Genomic DNA, 19,183 nt, shown 5'->3' with positions numbered 1-19,183 from the left:
TCTTTTATGCAACTTACAAAGCTGTGGCACTGAGAATGGACTTTTCATTGAGGTGGGAGACATCCAGCAGTTAAACTTTTGAATTGAATATTTGCGTACTTGTAGATCCTGAATCTTTCAATGAGAGAGAAGGAGGAGATCTAATTTTAAGGATTTTAATGTGGTAAGTGGACTTTTTTTGTGTGGAACAACCACATCAGACTCATATTATTATTCCAAGCAGGGTATTTTTTTTTATATATCTTACAACATGTCAGTCAGTTTACTGCAATATTTTAACTACATCAAGCTCATAATACTTAAATACTTTTTACTGTAGGAGGGTTTTTCATGCAGGACTTTTACTTATAATGGAATATATTTACATAGCTGTATTAGTAGTTTTACCGCAGTAAAGGATCTGAATACTTCTTCCACAGCTGACTGTTTGCATGTTGATTTAACAAGCCTTTACTTTGAAGGTCACAGCCGGATATCCGTGTTTACTCCAGCTGCTGACTTGTCGTTGACTGTTCTGCTGCACAACCTGTTTGTTTGTGTGGCTTATTAACACCCTGAGTTTATTATAAGCCGGGTCGATTTCAAAGGGCGCTTTAACTTCCCGTCGCCAGGAAGAGATAGCTAGCTGTCTGACAGCAGACACAGCAACACAACGACTATGTCCTGAGCTTTTATTTAGCGACGGAATTAAAACGGAGAGAAGCTTTTTCAAATGTAGCTTGTTAGCTAGCTACGTCGCGTACAGTGTACACAGCCTTTTTGTTCTGCTCTTGGACAGATTCTGCTTGACCCATTATTACCAGTGTTAAGTGCAGATAAGGCGCAAAACACTGGTAGTTTTGTTGGAAAACGTGTCAAGAATAATCCCTGGTTGTCAACCGTTGCCCCGGGGCTAACCCCCGGTCGCCGACCGAATTAATGGCCGGAAATCCGAGGAGGGGCGCCGGTCTCATCGGCTTGATGAAGGACGCCTTTCAGCCCCACCAGCAGCCTCTCCAGCCTCACCAACCTGCAGTGGTCGATAAGAAGATGGTGGAGAAATGCTGGAAACTCATGGATAAGGTATTGACAGTGTCTGTAGGTGTTTTAAAAAAAGACATTAAAATAATAGTCCAGAAAATGTGTTCATTATCAACAGTTCAACATCAGAAAAATAGTCACTCTCACTCTTTTTCATTAGCATTTTGATCGAAACATTATCATGCCGATGGCATTTTACCTTTGAACTGCTATAAACACATTATTCCATAATCTGTTGTGAAATGGGATTAACCTTAGTCCCACTAAACCTTTAGTCTCATATAGAAAGCTATTTTGGCATTAATTTTAGCTTTGACTTGCCTACATTGTATGTGTGAGAAAATTGAAGATTTAACCTCCAAAATTAGAGTACAATTGTATCCCTCATGTATTATCTAATTAGGATAATTTGTGGTGAATGAGGTCAGAGTGAAGTTAATCTGTTAGTCATTTTGCCAAAGACTTTGTGGAAACACCTGAGGAGCCGGTGTACTGTACGTCCCTGTGAGGCAGCCTTATGTTTGGCATTAGATCTTAAGAGGTGTGTATGTGTGTACGTGTACGTGTGTACGTGTTTAATGGAAAAGGGCTTAGTTCTGTGTATTCATGCCTGACTGTCACTCTTGTTTATCTTTTGCACAATCATAACTGAGCTAAACAGAAGAGATGAAAGTAGACAGACAGAGACAGAGAGAGAGACAGGAGCAGCAGACGGATATAGAGGTTGTAAGAAGTGAGGCAGCATCAGATAAGAGAGAGTGCAAAATACTATTGCACGACTAAGCAGTTTACTGTGCAAAGATGTGGCTTTGTGCTTCATTTAGGTTTTCAAAGCTCCCAGTTTGATCTGGGTAATTGAGGTTTTATTGTCTTTCTGTGTAAACATACTGTGATGATGTGATCACATGCTGTATCATCACGATCTTATGCAATTAAAAAGTGAAAGAATTTATTATTGAAGAGTGGAATTACTATGAGATTTTTGCACACATTTTCCATATTGTGGCACATTGATATAAAGAAATATTCTCATTATTATCTATTTCAGCCTGATCTCCCAACTCACTTCTCTAGTCCCCTGATTTATATAATGCGATTGTTAGACAGCGCTATACTGGAAAGCAAACATTGAAGTACACAGTCTGCGGCTCTCACAGTGAATTTATTTACCGTCACAGTGCATTGATGTGTCAAACCCACTCATGCCCATCCTTCTTGTTTTTACTGTTTGAACAAAAGTAAAAGGCCAATAAAAATCTTCTAGTCAGTAAAACGTAGGTATAATGTTTATGTTACTACAATTACTTAATTATATTTAAGTGGCATTTTTTTGTCCTGCAGTGTCGGGTCTTAAAGGATGACTTGTTTTTCCAAGTATTGGCCACCATTCTTGTCAGTAATTATAACTTTGTACTCACAAGTTATTTGCTGAGTTCTGGGAACGCAGAGACATTGCATTTGATTGGTCAGGTATCATGAGCAAAGAGACGGGTTAAATGGTAAATGGACTGCACTAATATAGCGCCTCAGGGTGTTTTTTACACTTACAAGCTACATTCACATATTCATACGCTGATGGAAGGAACTGCCATGCGAGGTGACAAACTGCTCACCAAGAAGATCTAATCATTTACGCACACTAGCAGTTCGGGGTCCAGTATCTTGCCCACATGCCCTTTGACGTGAACCGGAGGAGCCGGGAATCAAACCGCTGATCTTCTGATTGGTGGATGACCTGCTCTACCTCCTGAGCCACAGCCGCCCCATGTTGTAAACAAACCGCCGGCTTAGTTGAACTTTATTTTGAAGAGAAAATTATTATTATTTTGAAAGTAATGTACTTGTCTGTTCCCAGATCTCAGCAACTGCTAAAGTGTGTAAAATATCATCATAACCAGTGCAAGTAATGATAGAAACAATTCTCCATAACGACAGGCCACATTGAACATGTCTGATATTTTTGGTGACCTCCTGACCTCCACCTGACCTTTCCTCTAGTACCACCACTAGGGCATAAACCCAACGTTGCTAACAAGATAACCTGCGATCTAGTTGGCTGATTGCCACAAAATTTTATGAGCACAAAAATAAACCCTTTTTTATTTTAATAACCTCATGGCCTTTCATCTAAAACCACCCTCAGGACAATCCAAAACATTTTTAGTCCCACTATCGGTTGTGAACTCTGTAGGGCTCTACTGGGGCCGAGACCTTGTTTGTTTGCACATCGTGTTGTCATGCTTTGTTAAATACTGTCTGTGGGCCATTGTGCTTCCTGTTCAGGTGGTGCGTTTGTGCCAGAACCCCAAGGTGGCATTGAAGAACAGCCCACCTTACATCCTGGACTTGCTGCCTGATACCTACCAGCACCTACGCACCGTTCTCTCCAGATATGAGGGCAGAATGGAGATTCTTGGGGAGAACGAGTATTTTCGCGTCGTCATGGAGAACTTGACCAACAAGACTAAGCAGACTATGAGCCTTTTTAAGGAAGCAAAGGAGAGGATGTATGAGGAGAATTCCCAACCCAGGTATGACATGATGAACGTTCATTAATCCTTTGGAGGGAAAATAGGCTAATACATCCAGATGTGAAAGGACTGACAGATGTACCAAAGAGGCTAATCATTGAGTTAGCTCAATATACATACAATAAGACCTGGATTACATGACTTAACAGTACAGAATTGCACATAGTATGAGTTGATTTAGAGTAAGTGGTTTCATCTTAGGGCTGCAATGAATGAATTCAATGAATTGTTTGATCTACGTAATTCCAGAAAACACTGAAAAATGTCCTAAAGCCTGTTGTAGTATCATCAAATTGCTTCTTGTGTTCGACCAACAGTCTAAAATTCAAAGATATTGAATTTACTGTCACATAAGACTTAAGAGTGGCAGCAAATTTGCATTTTTGCTTAAAAAGCGTCTTAAACATTTAACTCATTATCAGATTAGTTGCAGATTATTTTGCTGTTGATCATCTAATTTCATGTCCATGCTTTGTTTTTGCTGAGCTGAAATCCAAAATTGCAAGTAAAGCCGTTCAAAATGAGTCCTCTGAATTCCCGCCTTAGAAATTTCATTAGACAATGAAGAACAAAATTTAGAAACATATCAAAATAGCTCATTTACATAGCATTTACCTTAATTTTATCATTCTGTACGGTCAAGTTAAGTTGCCAGCGATCTATAAACATAATTATAATACATTAAAGGGCTTTAAACAGGTTACCAGTGTATCTAAAAGAACCAATGAAAGATACTGATCTGTTTTGTTATTATTAATAACATGAAGTTTCTCCATATTTACACTTTCCATCACTGTGGTGAAATGCAGCATATGACAAAAAGGTACACCAACCATGTGCACTGAAGTAGAATCACTAAAATAAATGCATGATTAGTCTGTCGCAATCACATCCACTTCCTCTTTCTCAGAAAACCATTACTAAGCAAAGGTTCATCCTTCCTCTGACGCACTGTGATTTTAATCGAGCGTTTCCTCATAGATATCGAGGGGGTTTAGGAAATGTCACCAACGCTGTACTAAATACAGTCCTGTTCATCAAACTGTTGAAGGGAGGTTTAAACATTATGGCCCTTTTAGACCCCAGTATTCAATAATTATAAAAGATTTTAAGCATACCTACCCTAATAATGCTGGCCATTTCATCTAAAAGAACTTGGATGAATAATAGAGACACACAGTATAAATACAAGCATAATAAAGGTCTACATTCATATATACATGTTTGTTTAATGCTTGTAACCTTTTTGGCAACTAAGATGAATTTAGATGAATATTTGCCTGATAATGTGCCTTAATAACTTGTCTTTGCGTTCTGTCGCTTCCTCTTCCTTCACACTCAGGCGAAACCTCACCAAGCTGTCTCTGATCTTCAGTCACATGCTAGCGGAGCTAAAAGCCATCTTCCCCAATGGCCTATTTCAGGGCGACAACTTCAGGATCACTAAAGCAGATGCTGCCGAGTTTTGGAGAAGGTCATTTGGGGACAAGTGAGTTTCTACTTTATCAAATATTTGATACATTTTTTAAAGTCTGTGCTTGTAAACTTCATTCTGTAATTATGTAAATTAAGGCGTTGGCTTGAACATTAAATTAGCAGATTTGTATATTTTTGTAATTTTCCCGTTTCCCATTAGATTCTATGCTTGTGAGTTAAATGTTACCCTGACATTTTCAGCCCTTTCATTCCATTCACACGGTTTTTTTTTTGGTAGTTGCTGTCTGAGGTTGCAAACATGATGTATGATCCTCTTCCTCCCCTCGCAGGACCATAGTGCCCTGGAGGACCTTTCGTCAGGCTCTCCACGAGTTTCATCCTATCAGCTCTGGCCTGGAGGCCATGGCCCTCAAGTCCACCATCGACCTCACCTGCAACGACTACATTTCTGTCTTTGAATTTGACATCTTCACCAGGCTCTTCCAGGTAACAGTAGAGCGCTCTGGGGCTATGTCACAGCATCTACAGATCAATGTAGTGTGAAACAGTCAGTAACACTTAAGAGGCTTTTGATCATTAATGAGTTCAGAGAATCAAAAATGATGCAGCGTTAAGTGGAAAAAGCTGTGGAGAGATATCAAAGAGGTTCATTGTTTTGACACAAGAGTGCAAAGCCAGCGTGTTTCAGCTCGTGTCATCGCTCTTTCAGTGAATCTGGCATAAATTTCTGCTGCGTAGATAAGAAGATAAATGATGGACTCTACATGGAAACTGATACTAAGGACATTCTGCTGCGTTGCTTAATTTTGGAGTCAGAATTTATTGCACCAAGGTGACGTTTTGAGCACAACTGCTCTTCATCAGACTAAAAGTTTTTAGTCTGATGAAGAGCAGTTGTGGACATTGGAGCCCTGCTGTGTGTGAGATAGTTATTGGCTCACTTTCAGTCCAGCACCTGCCCTCTGCAGTGTGGACGTGCGTGCATGGAGAATGCATTGGATTGATCAACGATATATTAACTAAGCTGATGTTCTGCAACAGTATTTGTGCATCTCTGTGTTCAGGGCAGGTTGAAGGTTTAAAGGGAAACTTCTGTATTTTTCAACATTTTATAAACATCATTTTAAACTTTCCATTAAAGATTTTATCACAATTTGAATGCAAAGACCCTAAAATTTGACATTCTTAAATGTAAATCTAACAGCTATAACGGGAAAATGTTTTATTCATAAAAAATCCAAATTTTTTCTATTTTCCTTCATGATTCATGGGCTTGATTGTGATTAAATGGAAGTTGTTTTGATCAATAAAGTCAGTCCGATTAGGTTCCAACAGGTTTAGGTCTATGGAAAGTTCTGGTCACGGGTCAATAAATTCCTGTAGCGGAAAGTTTGACAGAAAAGCTGAACGTGGCTTAAAACAGCTGATCTGTGTGTGTTTTGTGTAGCCGTGGTCGTCTCTTTTAAGGAACTGGAACAGTCTGGCGGTCACACACCCTGGTTACATGGCCTTCCTCACTTACGATGAAGTCAAGGCTCGACTGCACAGGTTCATCCACAAGCCCGGCAGGTAAGACGCTGACAAACCCTCAGAGTGACGAATATCTTCAAGTAACTTCCTGAACACTTTGTTTTGAAACATTTCTGCATTGCAACATCCTGTGTTGATCAGAAATACATGTAACTATGGAAACCACAGTGCATTGAAATGTTGCCTCCTCAGGATTTTTAAGCTTTGTATGTTTTGTAAGAAGGGTTGCCACTAACTCTTTTCATTATCAGTTAATCTGTTGATTATTTTCTTGATTAGTTGTTTAGCCTATAAAAATCAGAAAATGGTGAAAAACGTTACAGCTTCCCAAATCCTAAGATGCAACCTAAATTGTCATGTTTTGTCCCAAACAACCTAAAGATCTTCAGTTTTCTATCATAGAGGACCAAAAAACCCAGAAAAATTCACACTTTTTTCTGTAGAAATTACTTAAAACAATCAATCAATTATACATTTTCTGTGGATCGACTGATAGCTGCAGTTCTACATCTCAGAGGAATAACCCAAGAGTCTGATTCCTAACTGCATTAAACATATCGCTGCCTGTGTGTGTGCCATCGGTTGAGACTGTTTTCTTTCTCTCAGCTACATCTTCAGGCTGAGCTGCACTCGGCTGGGCCAGTGGGCGATCGGCTACGTGACGGCTGATGGGAACATCCTGCAAACCATCCCCCATAACAAACCACTCTTCCAAGCCCTCATTGATGGATACAGAGAGGGATTGTGAGTCCCATTACAACGCAGTGTCAATGCACCACTGTATACATTTTTAGAGTACATAATGTTATAGTTCATACACGTTTAAAGAAAAATAGAGTCCAGAAAAGCTATTTTAATCAGCTAGACGAGTAGTAAGTTTATGTCCAAGTTTCTTAATTACATTTCTGCAAATATCTTTACTTTGCATTGATGGCAGCAGGTCAGAGTTGTAGCTGCAGTTTTTTCTGACTTTACACAGTATATAAGGATGCACTAACAGTATTATTTACATAAATTTCTGCTCTTTATAAATAGAAAACTTATCTCTTCCTGTGCAGCTTTACTATTTCACACCAGCGTAGAAGATCAGAGCAGGAGATTGTGATAAGTTTTATGCTGAATAATTTGTTTCAACCTTGTACAGTCACACATTTCACTGGTAAAATAAAAAAAGTATTTTACAACAAAAAAAGAACTTAGAGAGATGAGTGCAGCTCGTTCTGCATGAAAGGAATACGACTGTGGTCTTTTAAAAGTGGATGTTTAAGGTTTGTAGCTCGCTCTTTTAGTGATGAAGACAGCAATTATCGTCAACTTGGTTAAATTTGGTAAATAACATAAATAAAGACGGTCTCTTCTGCCATTTGTTGTCATCTATAGTCTCTTCTTCTGCTGCTCCTTCTCAGCGTGGGTGGACACTTTGTTTCCATTAACCCCCCACAGTGACATTTAATCTAGAAACAATAATTAATAAAGCATGAAGGAAAATGTTATATAATACTGTGTTTGTATGTGTTGTGGTGGTTCTCCAGCTATCTGTTCCCAGATGGTCGTGCGCAGAATCCAGATCTAACAGGGCTGTGTGAACCTTCTCCGCAGGACCACATCAAAGTTACTCAGGTTTGGCTTCATCTGTTTCTTATCTGCTGACCAGTCAAACCCCTTTGCTCCCTTTGCTTTTAGTACACAAGTGCTGTAGCCACACATTGCCAAGGATGCACTGTTATAAGGCAAATTAATTCCACTATGGTAAATAAACACTCTTGTTTCTTTCTTTCATCCGTGCAGGAGCAGTACGAGTTGTACTGCGAGATGGGCTCCACTTTCCAGCTTTGTAAGATCTGCGCAGAGAACGACAAGGATGTGAAGATCGAGCCGTGCAGACACCTGATGTGCACTTCCTGTCTGACCGCCTGGCAGGTGATGCTGCACTTTATACTTACTGTTTAATCACACTTGTTTATAGCAGCTCTATAAATCCTGACAGTAAAAACAAGGGGGAAGTCCATCTTTCTTTTATTTACTGCTGGAAATGTTTTATTCATTCGTGTTGGACTTAAAGTAGCACAAAACTAAAAAGGTAGGTGTTGTTTCTTGCACCATAAAGATGTGTTGCAACTTTCAGATTTGTGATGTTTCTTCAGAAATGAACATGAATAATCTGAGTCACCATCAGTCACTTGTAACAGTAAAAGCTGCCAGGTGAACAAGAATAACAGGAACAGGAAAGAGTGTTTTGCTCATATACAGTAAGAGCTTTAGTAGCTCTTTTAACAAATAAAAATGACCAATTGTATGACCAATATTTTCCTTCCGTTTTGATAATAACCATGAAAAGCAAAACATCATCATCATTGCTGTTCCACAGAACATGAAGCAGTGTCTTTTTTATGCACACAAATTTTAGCATTTTTGCGTTTGACTTTTAATAGTTACTGCAAATTAATATTATCCCCAATATTTTATATTTTTTTACTACTATTTAAAACTCGGTGGTTTAACTGCGCTTCCTGTGTGTGTGTGTATCAGGAGTCGGAGGGTCAGGGTTGCCCGTTTTGCCGCTGTGAGATTAAAGGCACGGAGCCCATCGTGGTGGATCCCTTCCACCCGAAGGCCAGCGGGGCTTCCTTTGCTGGTTTCCAGGGGTCCAACAGAGCAGAAGCTACTGGCAATGATGAAGAAGATGACGATCGCTTGGAAGACCAGCACTTAGTCATGAGCAGACTGGCGTGCACCAAGGTCAGAATACCACATACAAAAACCTCGAATACACAAACATCAACTCATCTAAACATATATACTGTATATATGTGTGTGTGTGTGTGTAGGTTGAGCGCCCGCCATCTCCGGTGTCTCAGCTGCCTCCGGTGCCCCCCCGGCTCGACCTCCTGCAGCAGAGACCCTCCAGCTCCCACTGTGCACTGAGCCAAGGAGCCACAGCCAAGGTAAGTGTGTGTGTGTGTGTTTGTGAGCTTGATTTGTGATTGATTTGATCACTTTAATTGTCCCTTTCCGCCATACTGGCTGTAAAGAGAACATGATTGAAATGGAAGCGATGGGGAGTCCACAGTACTTGTTCTGTGTAAAAACACATTTCAAAGTTCAACTGAAGCTAATATGAGACTTTAGCAGCTTGAGTTGAACAAATCTTCTGAAGTTAGTCTTTTTATGGTACAATTCCCTCTTTGTGTTACTATCTGTTTGCTAAAAAGTGGAAAAAAAGTTAATTAGAAGTGATTTTTTTTTGGTACTTTTAATAATCTAGAGCAGACTGACAGACAAAAGGTTGTATTTTTTTCAGTCATACATGCTTACATGCACTTTTGATTTATAACTAGGTTAATATAAAACTCCAGTTACTCTATCTATCATGTAAATATTTCAACCATCTTACTCACATAATTAGGTTAACGGTGCACCCCCATTTCCTGTCTTGTGTCTTCATATCTTTTTGGTTAATAACATCTACCTCCACCCGTCTTCCACTCCAGATTGCAGCCACTCACAGAGACAAGCCTCTACCTCTGCCTCCAGCCCTGAGAGAGTTACCCCCTCCTCCCCCTCCGGAGCGCCCTTCCTTGGTCAGCCAGGACTCCAGACTCCAGAGGAGACCCCTGCCCTCCACCCCAGACCAGCCCGCCTGGGCTGCCAACTACATGGTCCCACGGCCCGTAACCAAGGCCCCCTCAGCCATGTCGTCCATCCCTCAGAGCAACGGAACCGGCGGAGAGGGAAGCAAACCTCAGGCAGCTACCAACGCCATCTACTGCCTGGCTGCAAGGTAAGAGGCTCCGCTGCTGTGAGGTGCGGTGGAAAGAGAGAAACATGATAAAACAAGAACTGAGGAGAAGCAAATGCCTGTAAATGGCAAATGGCTTTTGGCCAATTGAGCAGAACCTTTTAATCAACATGTTTCTTACACTGCTGTTTTTAAATTTTGAGAGACGTAAAATATGTCATACTTTAATACCTTAAGTGAGTCAGATGCTTTAAAATCTAAGTCATAATGTGTTCCCTGCTGGTGTGGATGTACAAAGTTCCCCTTTTTTGGATTTTAAGCAGCTTAAAACCGTACTGAAATACAACAGATTAACATAAAAAACACAATATTCATACCATTCACACACGAGACCTGAACTAATGATTATTTTCATTATGGATTTATTTCCTGATTATATTATCAATTAGTCAATTTATCGCTTGGTCTATAAAATTGAGGTAGTCAAGATGTTAAGTTTACTGTCATGTATTACAAATTAAAGTGTGAAATCTTCACATTTGAAAAGCTGAACCCGGCAAGTTTTAATTATTAGCTAAAAATGACTAAAAGCTTACAAAATGACTAGAATAATTAATTGAATTGAATCGATATCAAAAATGGTTGCCAATTAATTTTCTGTCAATTGATTAATCAACTAATTGTTGCAGCTCTATTCATATACAGTTGTGCTCATAAGTTTAGGGTCAGGGTTAGTTTACATACCCTGGCAGAATCTGTAAGATGTGTACCATTCATAGTGTCTATAGTTGTGACCATAAAACTCAATTTTGGTCACTCCAAATAACTTTGTTCCAGAAGTTTTGAGGCTTGTGTAGTTGCTGTTTGGCAGATTGTAAGTGGGCTGTTTTGTGGCGTTGGCACAGTAACAGCTTTTTTTCTCTGGCAGTTTTGTTCAAGTACCTCCTTATTATGCATCTTGAGACAGCCACATGCAACTTTCAGCTGAAGTTACATGTGGGGTTTTTTCTTTGCAACCAGAACAATTTTTCTGGAAATTGTGGCTGAAATCTTTCTTGTTCTACCTGACCGTGGCTTGGTAACAACAGAACCTTTCATTTTCCACTTCTTCATCAGAGCTTGAACACTACTGATTGGCATTTTCAAATCTTTGGATATCTTTTTATATCCTTTTCCTGATTTATAAAGTTCAACTACCCTTGACAGTTCTTTTGCTTTCCTCATGGCTCAGTATCCAGTAAAGTCAGAGCAGCCCTGATTGAAATGTGCAGGGTCTCTCAAGAGCTGAGAAACTCATTGACTATTTATACACAGATACTAATTACAATCAAACAAATCACAGGTGTGGAAACTTACCTTTCATAGCTGTTTAAACCTGTGTGTATCAACTTGTGTGTTTATTATCAGGCCAAACATTCAAGAATATGTAAACTTTTGATCGGGGCCATTTTGGTGATTTCAGTTATCATTATGATGCAAAAAGGGCAAATACAATTATGTGAGAATAAATGGCTTCACCTGACTACTATCCCTAAATAAAACAAAAGTTTTCAGCATGATCAGTCATATTTTCCAAAAAAAATGGCCAATATTTCACAAATTCTACCAGGGTATGTAAACTTATGAACACAACTGTACGTGGCACAAGTCTCTTATCCATCTTCTTAAGATACAAAAATAAACACAGTATTGCAAATGTTTTGAACTGCTCAGGTGAAAATTATAGAATCAATATGGAATATACAAGGAACCACACAAAATTCATTGATAGATGAAATTTTAAAATGTTACAGTCACGTTAAAAAATATCATTACATGTAGTTTCAAGGCCTGTATTCACAAGTGTTTGTGTTGTCTAAATGAATTGTGTGTTGCCAATTTTATGCATATTCTTTGACCTCAGATATCTCAAAAATATTATATACATCACAAATGAAAGAGTCAAAATCCCTCCCTGCTTTGTATTTTCCAGATCTCTTCCAGCGTCAGCGGTGACGAGCGGAGAGAAGCTGTTGTCTGACTGTGAGGAGAATGAGTACATGAGTCCCACCTCTCTTCCAGCCTCTGGTGCCCCCTGGGTCATAACAGGCTCCTTGGTACCCCCACCACCTGCCCAGGCAAACCACCATAATGACATCAGGTAAACGGGAAACTCATGCCGAGGTCCCCGGGGCCATTCATTGTCCTGATATTTAATGAAGTACTTGTCAATCAAGCTTCTCTAAGTAGAAAATCGTTCCATGTAGAACAACGAAGAATGCTTATTGGATTAATGAAATGTCCTGTTTCTCATTTGTAATTGGGTATTATCGGCTATTAGTAACAAAAACCAAACCAGAAGATTTCTCATCATTTGGGAAAGAATGAGACATTAAACAAAGCCAAACAATGCAGGGAAATAAGTAAAAAGATGAAACAAGATTATATAAATTTGATGAAGCAGTTTCTTCCATTGGTGTCTGTCTCTCAATCACTTAATTTACCTACTAAACAGTACATAAAATTGCATATTAGGTTCCTCTGTAGCCTTTTTAATTATGAATTCCATAATGTTCACAGTGGAAATGCAAGGAGCAAAGCTTCACAAGGTTCTTAGAAGTTCAGGTTATGGGAATATCCAGGTGTTCTCGCAGTGGAAAGGGGGTTGAAAGATAACCTGGGAAAATAATTTAGCAGAGCTGTTTTAACCTGTTAAGAGTTTCCAGCAGGTGGCAGAACAACACATCTGATCACATTCTGGGAGACATGGATATATAATGGAGTGCATCACATTGAATTTAAAACCACATTCTGCCTTCAAAAGATATTAATTAAAGAAAACTTCTTGCGATCTGTATTGAACTGTAGAAGATTAAAACAGAGAAAAGTATCTAATGTGAAACAAGACTCTTGGAAATGTCAGGATGCTGTTAATGTTCAATCTGACTCATTACTTCTCAGGAAAATGTTGATTTTAATTATCCTACATCAGAATTTAGTTCCTGCTTACGCACAAGATAATTAGACATTATAACATAAACATAGCACAAAAAGTAGGGATTTCTTTGTTGTAACAATGCTTCTTGGCAATAAATCTTATACCGTTGGAAAGCCTGTTTATTTGCCTTTTAAATGGCCACATTTGTAAGGAACATGCATTTGTGGGAGGAGCAGCATAGCTGAGTATGTGGGTTGCGCCCATGAAAAATTTGCCAAATCTTCTCTGCCAATGCCAAACAGCTTATTCTGCCATTGACTCTTGATGGCATCCCATTCTTCAACCAGCATTTGTCGCAAGTCAGCCAACGTGGTTGTGTTGGTCACTCTGGCACAAACAGCACGCCCAAGCTGATCCCACAAGTGTTCAATGGGGTTGAGGTCAGGACTGCTGGCAGGCCATTCTATCCTCTCCACTCCCAAATTCTGGAGGTAGTCTCTGATGAACCCCATAAACCGACAAATGCTGGTTCAATCATCCAATCCACCAAACGACAAACAAGAGTCAATGGCAGAATAAGCTGTTTGGCATTGGCAGAGAAGATTTGGCATATTTTTCATGGGCGCAATCCACATACTTAGCTCTGCTGCTCATCCCACAAATGCATGTTCCTTACAAATGTGGCACCATTTCAAAGGGAAATAAACAGGTTTTTCAACGGTACAAGATTTATTGCCAAGAAGCATTGTTACAACAAAGAAATAATCTACCAGACACACATTTCCTTACTTTTTGTGCTATGTTTATTTCGAGGAAAGCACTGAGCACTGACATCTGCACAGTTTTGTACAGAATACTGGACCAAATACCGCAATAATGTTACTGGAGCAGTTAATATTTTGTCCACCAGGGGGCTCTGGAGCCTCATTTTTGTTTGTCCATGTTAAAAAACACAGATATCTCACTTTCACTCATTCTCTGTTTTTTCACCTTCCTGACTAAATGACATAAAGGAGATGAAGCAAATGAAAAATGTGGTTTTAGATTGATGCTTTGATGAAAAGATGATAAAACACAGGACTAAATCCACACACCAAAGCGAAAAATGAACAGAAGATTAAAGACTGGGCATAAGAGATGACAAATACTAGCACTCCTGAATGATTTCTTTCTCTCGCTCTCTCTTTGTCTCAGCAGTGAAGTTGGTGAGAGTGACTCTGAGGACCCCCAAGTCTACGAGTCCATGTGTAATATCCAGGCCCAGGCTGGTGCATCTGAGACAGCACAGACCTCTGACCTGGGTAACATTCACACTCAATCACCAAATTATCACCATCAGTAGGGAAAATAAAGGGAAATAATGTAATATGTCATTTTTATCACTACAGTACTGCTACTTCTTCTACTATGGTACCAGTATTATTACACTGGTATTTACTACATTGTGTATAATAGCTAGGATTAGAACTGCAACAGTTAGTCAATTGATTAGGTTTTAACTATTAAATTGATCAGGAACTATTTTGATAATTGTTTAGTCGTTTGGAGTAATCTCGTAAGACAAAAATGTTTACCTGGGTTTTTGGAAATAGAGGCCAAAACAACTAATCAATTAATCGAGAAAATAATTACAGATTAATCGATAAGGAAGATAATTGTTAGTGGCAGCCCTTGCCAGGATTAGTTTGCTTAAAGGAGAGCCCTCCAACAATGAAAATTACTATAATAGGTAATTACTCCATTGATATATATACTGAATGGGTGTTGCTATAATTGAAAGTGCAGATCATAAATAATGTTAAAAACAGCATTTTAAGATTCCTGAGTGAACCACAGGAAATGTGAAACACAGTCTTTGTCTCAAGAACAGATGTATTCTCTACATGAACTGAACATTTCAAGTAAGGTAATATTTATTTCACAGATGTTATATGTTGCATTGCATAACTCACTGTATGTGAATTGTATATTGATTACAACTAGTCATCATTTGACGTCTGTTTTTTTTTTTTTTTTTTTAGACCACCCTCAACATTCGGCCGCGGTTTCCCAGGACAATCCGCAAGAGGCCAGTTTGGAGGATGTTTATGAGTACGACTGTCCCAGACCGGTTGTCCCTCCGGCCCCCACCAGAAGAACCCTGGCGGAAATCGGTGGTCCTTCAACAGCCTTCAGCGCTCTCAGCATTGACAGTGCAGTAGAAGCAGGTATGTATTTATACAAATTCAGTTGTGTTCAGTGACAACGACAAATCATGTTGTTTATGTTACAGGGGACTATATTAGCCTCACAGTTTATGATGCCCCCGTTAAGTTTGTTTTATATGGCTGATAATAGTGACAGCCTACAGTCTCTGCGTTGTGTTTTGATGATGATGGTGGACTAATGGCTGACAGTCACTAACGTCAGTTGACTCCCAATGAAGACACCCAGACAGCTCCGATGTCGATTCGATGATGTCTGTTTATTGCTTACAAGCACTTCGGGATCTGGGGGATACAAACCCGGTCTCAGTAAAACTATTTAACATAAATAAAATCATAATCAAAGGAAACTTACAATACTAATAAATTATTTCTGTGACGAAGCTTAATAACCGTTAAATAACAAATTACAGGGCCAACGGTCTAACCTTGACCAGGATCAAAAACTCACTATATTACAGATTATTGATACAGATGAATCAGTTCACATAGATAATCACTCTGAATGTCAATATAATTATAATTAGTAATAAAGTCTTTCTCAGATCAGCTATACATTATTATTTACAGGTTTCCATTTAACAGTCACACACTCACCTGGGGGATACAAGCCTGGTCTAATTTGTGATCCCCGGTGATGCTTCATAGCTGCATCGTTACCTTGGATACTATGTAGCCAAGTATTAATATTAAACATAAGATAATAGCATAAAATAACACAAAATTATATTCTACATAAAAAGATTTTGCTATGAGACCATTTAAAGCACATCTAATGTATTTAATGTAACATGAAAGAGGCAGATGTTACATTTACCTGATAGTGTGTGTGTGTGTGTGTGTGTGTGTGTGTGTGTGTGTTAAGTTCACGGCTCATTTCCAGCAAACTGATAAAGCATCTGCTGAAAAAAATATCTTATCTAACATCTTGATAGTTTAAGCCTTGATATGGTTGGTATGGAAACGGTTTTAAATGGGGAATTTTCTATTGAGAACAATAATTTAGACTCACCAGTTACCACCAGCTTCTAGCCAAAGTGGCTGTGAAGTTATGCAAATTACTGTCATGAATTGACACTTAAACCATGTTTTTCAAGTGACTGAGTGACCATGACATGTCTTATGCTAGTTTCAAAGTCACACAAGTGTCTGCCCGCAGCTGCAGAGGAAAAAAAACTCAAACTTTGTATATTTATTTTCTTAAAGATTGGTGTTCTTTGAATTATTATGAATCGACAGCCTGTCACTCATTAGTTTGATCCATATTAAGTGTCACCATAAATCTACAATCTACTAGTGAGCACAGTCTGAGAGCGAAGTTGATGAACAAAAATCCAAAACTTTTCCACCAGTTTTTTTCATCTCCTTACTTGTGTGTTTGCAGGTATGTTCGCAGCAAGTGTCTCCCCTGAACAACCCCCCAAACCTCTCCCACGGCGAGCCAACTCCGACCGACGACCTCAGCCCTCAAGCAGAGAATTTCCTGCTCGACTGCCAGACATCCCTGGTCCCTCCTCCTCTGCCTCTTCTCCTCCTCCTCCCCCTCTTCCTCCTCCTGCAGGCCCAGGAAGCCTGGCCTTGAACGGGGAGATTGAATGCCTGATATCTCAAGGCTACTCCATCCAGGACATCCAGAAAGCCCTGATGATCGCTCAGAACAACCTGGAGACGGCCAAGAACATCCTGCGCGAGTTTGTTTCTATCCCCTCCACGGCGCACATCGCCACATAGTCGCTTCGGGCGAACTCACCCTCTTTGTCTCGTCTCTGTCTCCACTCTGTGCCATTATCATGGATAGCATTTACCAAGCACTTTCCTGCAGGGCAACAACAACTTGCCAATAGGCTTTACTCCGGGAGTAATGCTGTGTTCATGTCATGTCAGAAGATGCAGGCGAAGAAGATTACGTTTTCGTCACTGAAATACGCACATCCAAAATCATTCGTAATCCACAATGAACAAACTGCAGCAGGTATTATATATTATTTTGATTATCTTGGACTGATGTGCAGTTATGCTGACGCCAAGTGGTTGAATTTGAAGCCTCAAAATCTCTTGTTTACTCTTAATCGCCACTTGGAGATTGAGGTTTTTGGCCTAGCAAGAGAGAGCACAGGGCCCCCGCAGGGTTGGTGGGTGTCCGTGAAGTTCAAACCTTTAGTCCAGTTTGGATTAAAGGGGATGTATCATGCACATTTCCAGGTCTACACAGTACTTTTATGCTTGGGCTCTACTGGAATATCTTTGCATGAGTTCAAAATACTCCTTATTTATCTTATACTGGGTCTTTATGCCCTTGCAGGGACTTGCAGGGAGCATTTTTACATACGCTCAAGTTTTGAAACTTTGACCATGTTTAACAACTAACATCATAACAATATTAAAAATAATAGAAAATCACAAAAAAGCACGTTATGTCCCCTTTTTAAGGAGCAGCTCAGTCGTAGAGGCAGACATTACGTCCGATATGACCTGAACGCAGCATACGTGGAGAATCAAAGCCTTTTAATGTGAGCAATTTGTAGCCAAGCTTTGACCTTGCCGTACTTTGTGGCCGGTCGATTCGTGCCGTGGCGGTGTTTCCCCCTCAGTCTCAGTACATCCTCTCATTAAGCTAAGTGTTGAAGCTACAGTGACTTTGAACAGTAGAAGGGACCGCTACGGATCGTCGCTCTCGATTCGGCGTCCCACTGCTGGCAGCAGTTCAGCGCGGTGCTTTATGAGCTTCTCAAGCAAAATTGTGGCGTACGAAATATGTAGCGACATGAGTTCGGTCGGAATTTAGTGATTAACTCTGTGATGTGTGTGTGTGTGTGTGTGTGTGTGTTCACGCTGATGAATGTTCAGTCGCAGTTGCAGTATTGCAGGGCTTCATGTCGTACACGTCACTGTGGCTCTCGCTCCGTTTCGATGGTATTTGACAAGTTGAACGTGATTCTCCTCTCAGCTCCCAGTTCAATAATGAAATCATTGATCTATAATGAAATAACAAGTTTAATGTTTAAGTACTCTCATAACGTGCCGTGCTGTGTGTAGTACTAACAATGGCTGGAATTTCAGAAGTTCATTTTGTCATTTAAAGGACCAGTGTGAAGGATTTAGTGGCATCCAAGCAGTGGCCTCCGCGAAAAACACAAAAGGCCCTCTCTAGAGCCAGTGTTTGCTTTGTCCATTCTGGGCTACTGTAGAAACGCAACATATAAGTAGATATAAAGGGCTCATTCTAAGGTAACGAAACACAACAGTACTTATTTTCAGGTGATTATTCACTAATTAAAACACACTTATGAATGTTATATTCCATTTCTGCCAAGTCCGTTACGTTAGATGCCATTAAATTCTACACGCTGCACCTTTAATTCCATGATTGACACTGAAGGCTGGTTTATTTAGTCAAAAGCTTCTGTATACTCTTATAGTTTCTTACTAAAAAACAAAATGACTAACATGTGCTGTCAGATTTTGTTCATGTAATTTTAGATCAGCATCACATTTATACCCAGAACAGCTTCTCTGGGTTCACTGAGAAATCAGATTGAAGGGATTTACTTACGTTGAGCTGTAACGCAAAAAAAAAACTGAAGGTGCTGTGTTGTCGTGTGGCCTCAGGTACTCAGAAATAAGCCAGGGTTGTATGTAATGAATGAACAGATGCTAAAGGACACACAGGGGTGATATAACGTTGGCGGTGTTGTGGACGAGCGTGGCAGAAACATTTCTTGCTTATTGTTAGACTTGCATACAACCAACCATATTTATTATTTTAAAAAAATCACTTCCTCCAAAATTCAAGCTCTGGAGATGT

At 39.7% G+C, this 19,183-nt stretch overlaps 1 protein-coding gene across 2 annotated transcripts; it reads left to right on the top strand.

Moving 5' to 3' along the window:
• The first annotated feature begins 484 nt into the window (after positions 1-484).
• Positions 485-18,515, top strand: LOC121910739 (E3 ubiquitin-protein ligase CBL-like). 2 transcript variants are annotated; one of them, XM_042432042.1, is made up of 15 exons: positions 485-1,062; positions 3,304-3,551; positions 4,894-5,040; positions 5,318-5,474; positions 6,436-6,557; positions 7,125-7,262; positions 8,051-8,138; positions 8,307-8,438; positions 9,048-9,257; positions 9,347-9,463; positions 10,010-10,299; positions 12,230-12,397; positions 14,372-14,475; positions 15,196-15,381; positions 16,763-18,515. In XM_042432042.1, the coding sequence occupies exons 1-15, from the start codon at positions 919-921 to the stop codon at positions 17,107-17,109; spliced, it is 2,598 nt and encodes an 865-aa protein (XP_042287976.1). In that variant the 5' UTR covers positions 485-918; the 3' UTR covers positions 17,110-18,515. The 2 variants fall into 2 exon arrangements, with proteins under 2 accessions (XP_042287976.1, XP_042287975.1); XM_042432041.1 differs by having other exon boundaries at positions 14,369-14,475.
• The last annotated feature ends 668 nt before the right edge of the window (positions 18,516-19,183 follow it).

The sequence above is a fragment of the Thunnus maccoyii genome, chromosome 13 (genome assembly GCF_910596095.1).
Source record: "Thunnus maccoyii chromosome 13, fThuMac1.1, whole genome shotgun sequence".
Classification (NCBI taxonomy): Eukaryota; Metazoa; Chordata; class Actinopteri; order Scombriformes; family Scombridae; genus Thunnus; species Thunnus maccoyii.
This window is presented reverse-complemented; position numbering and strand designations above follow the sequence as displayed.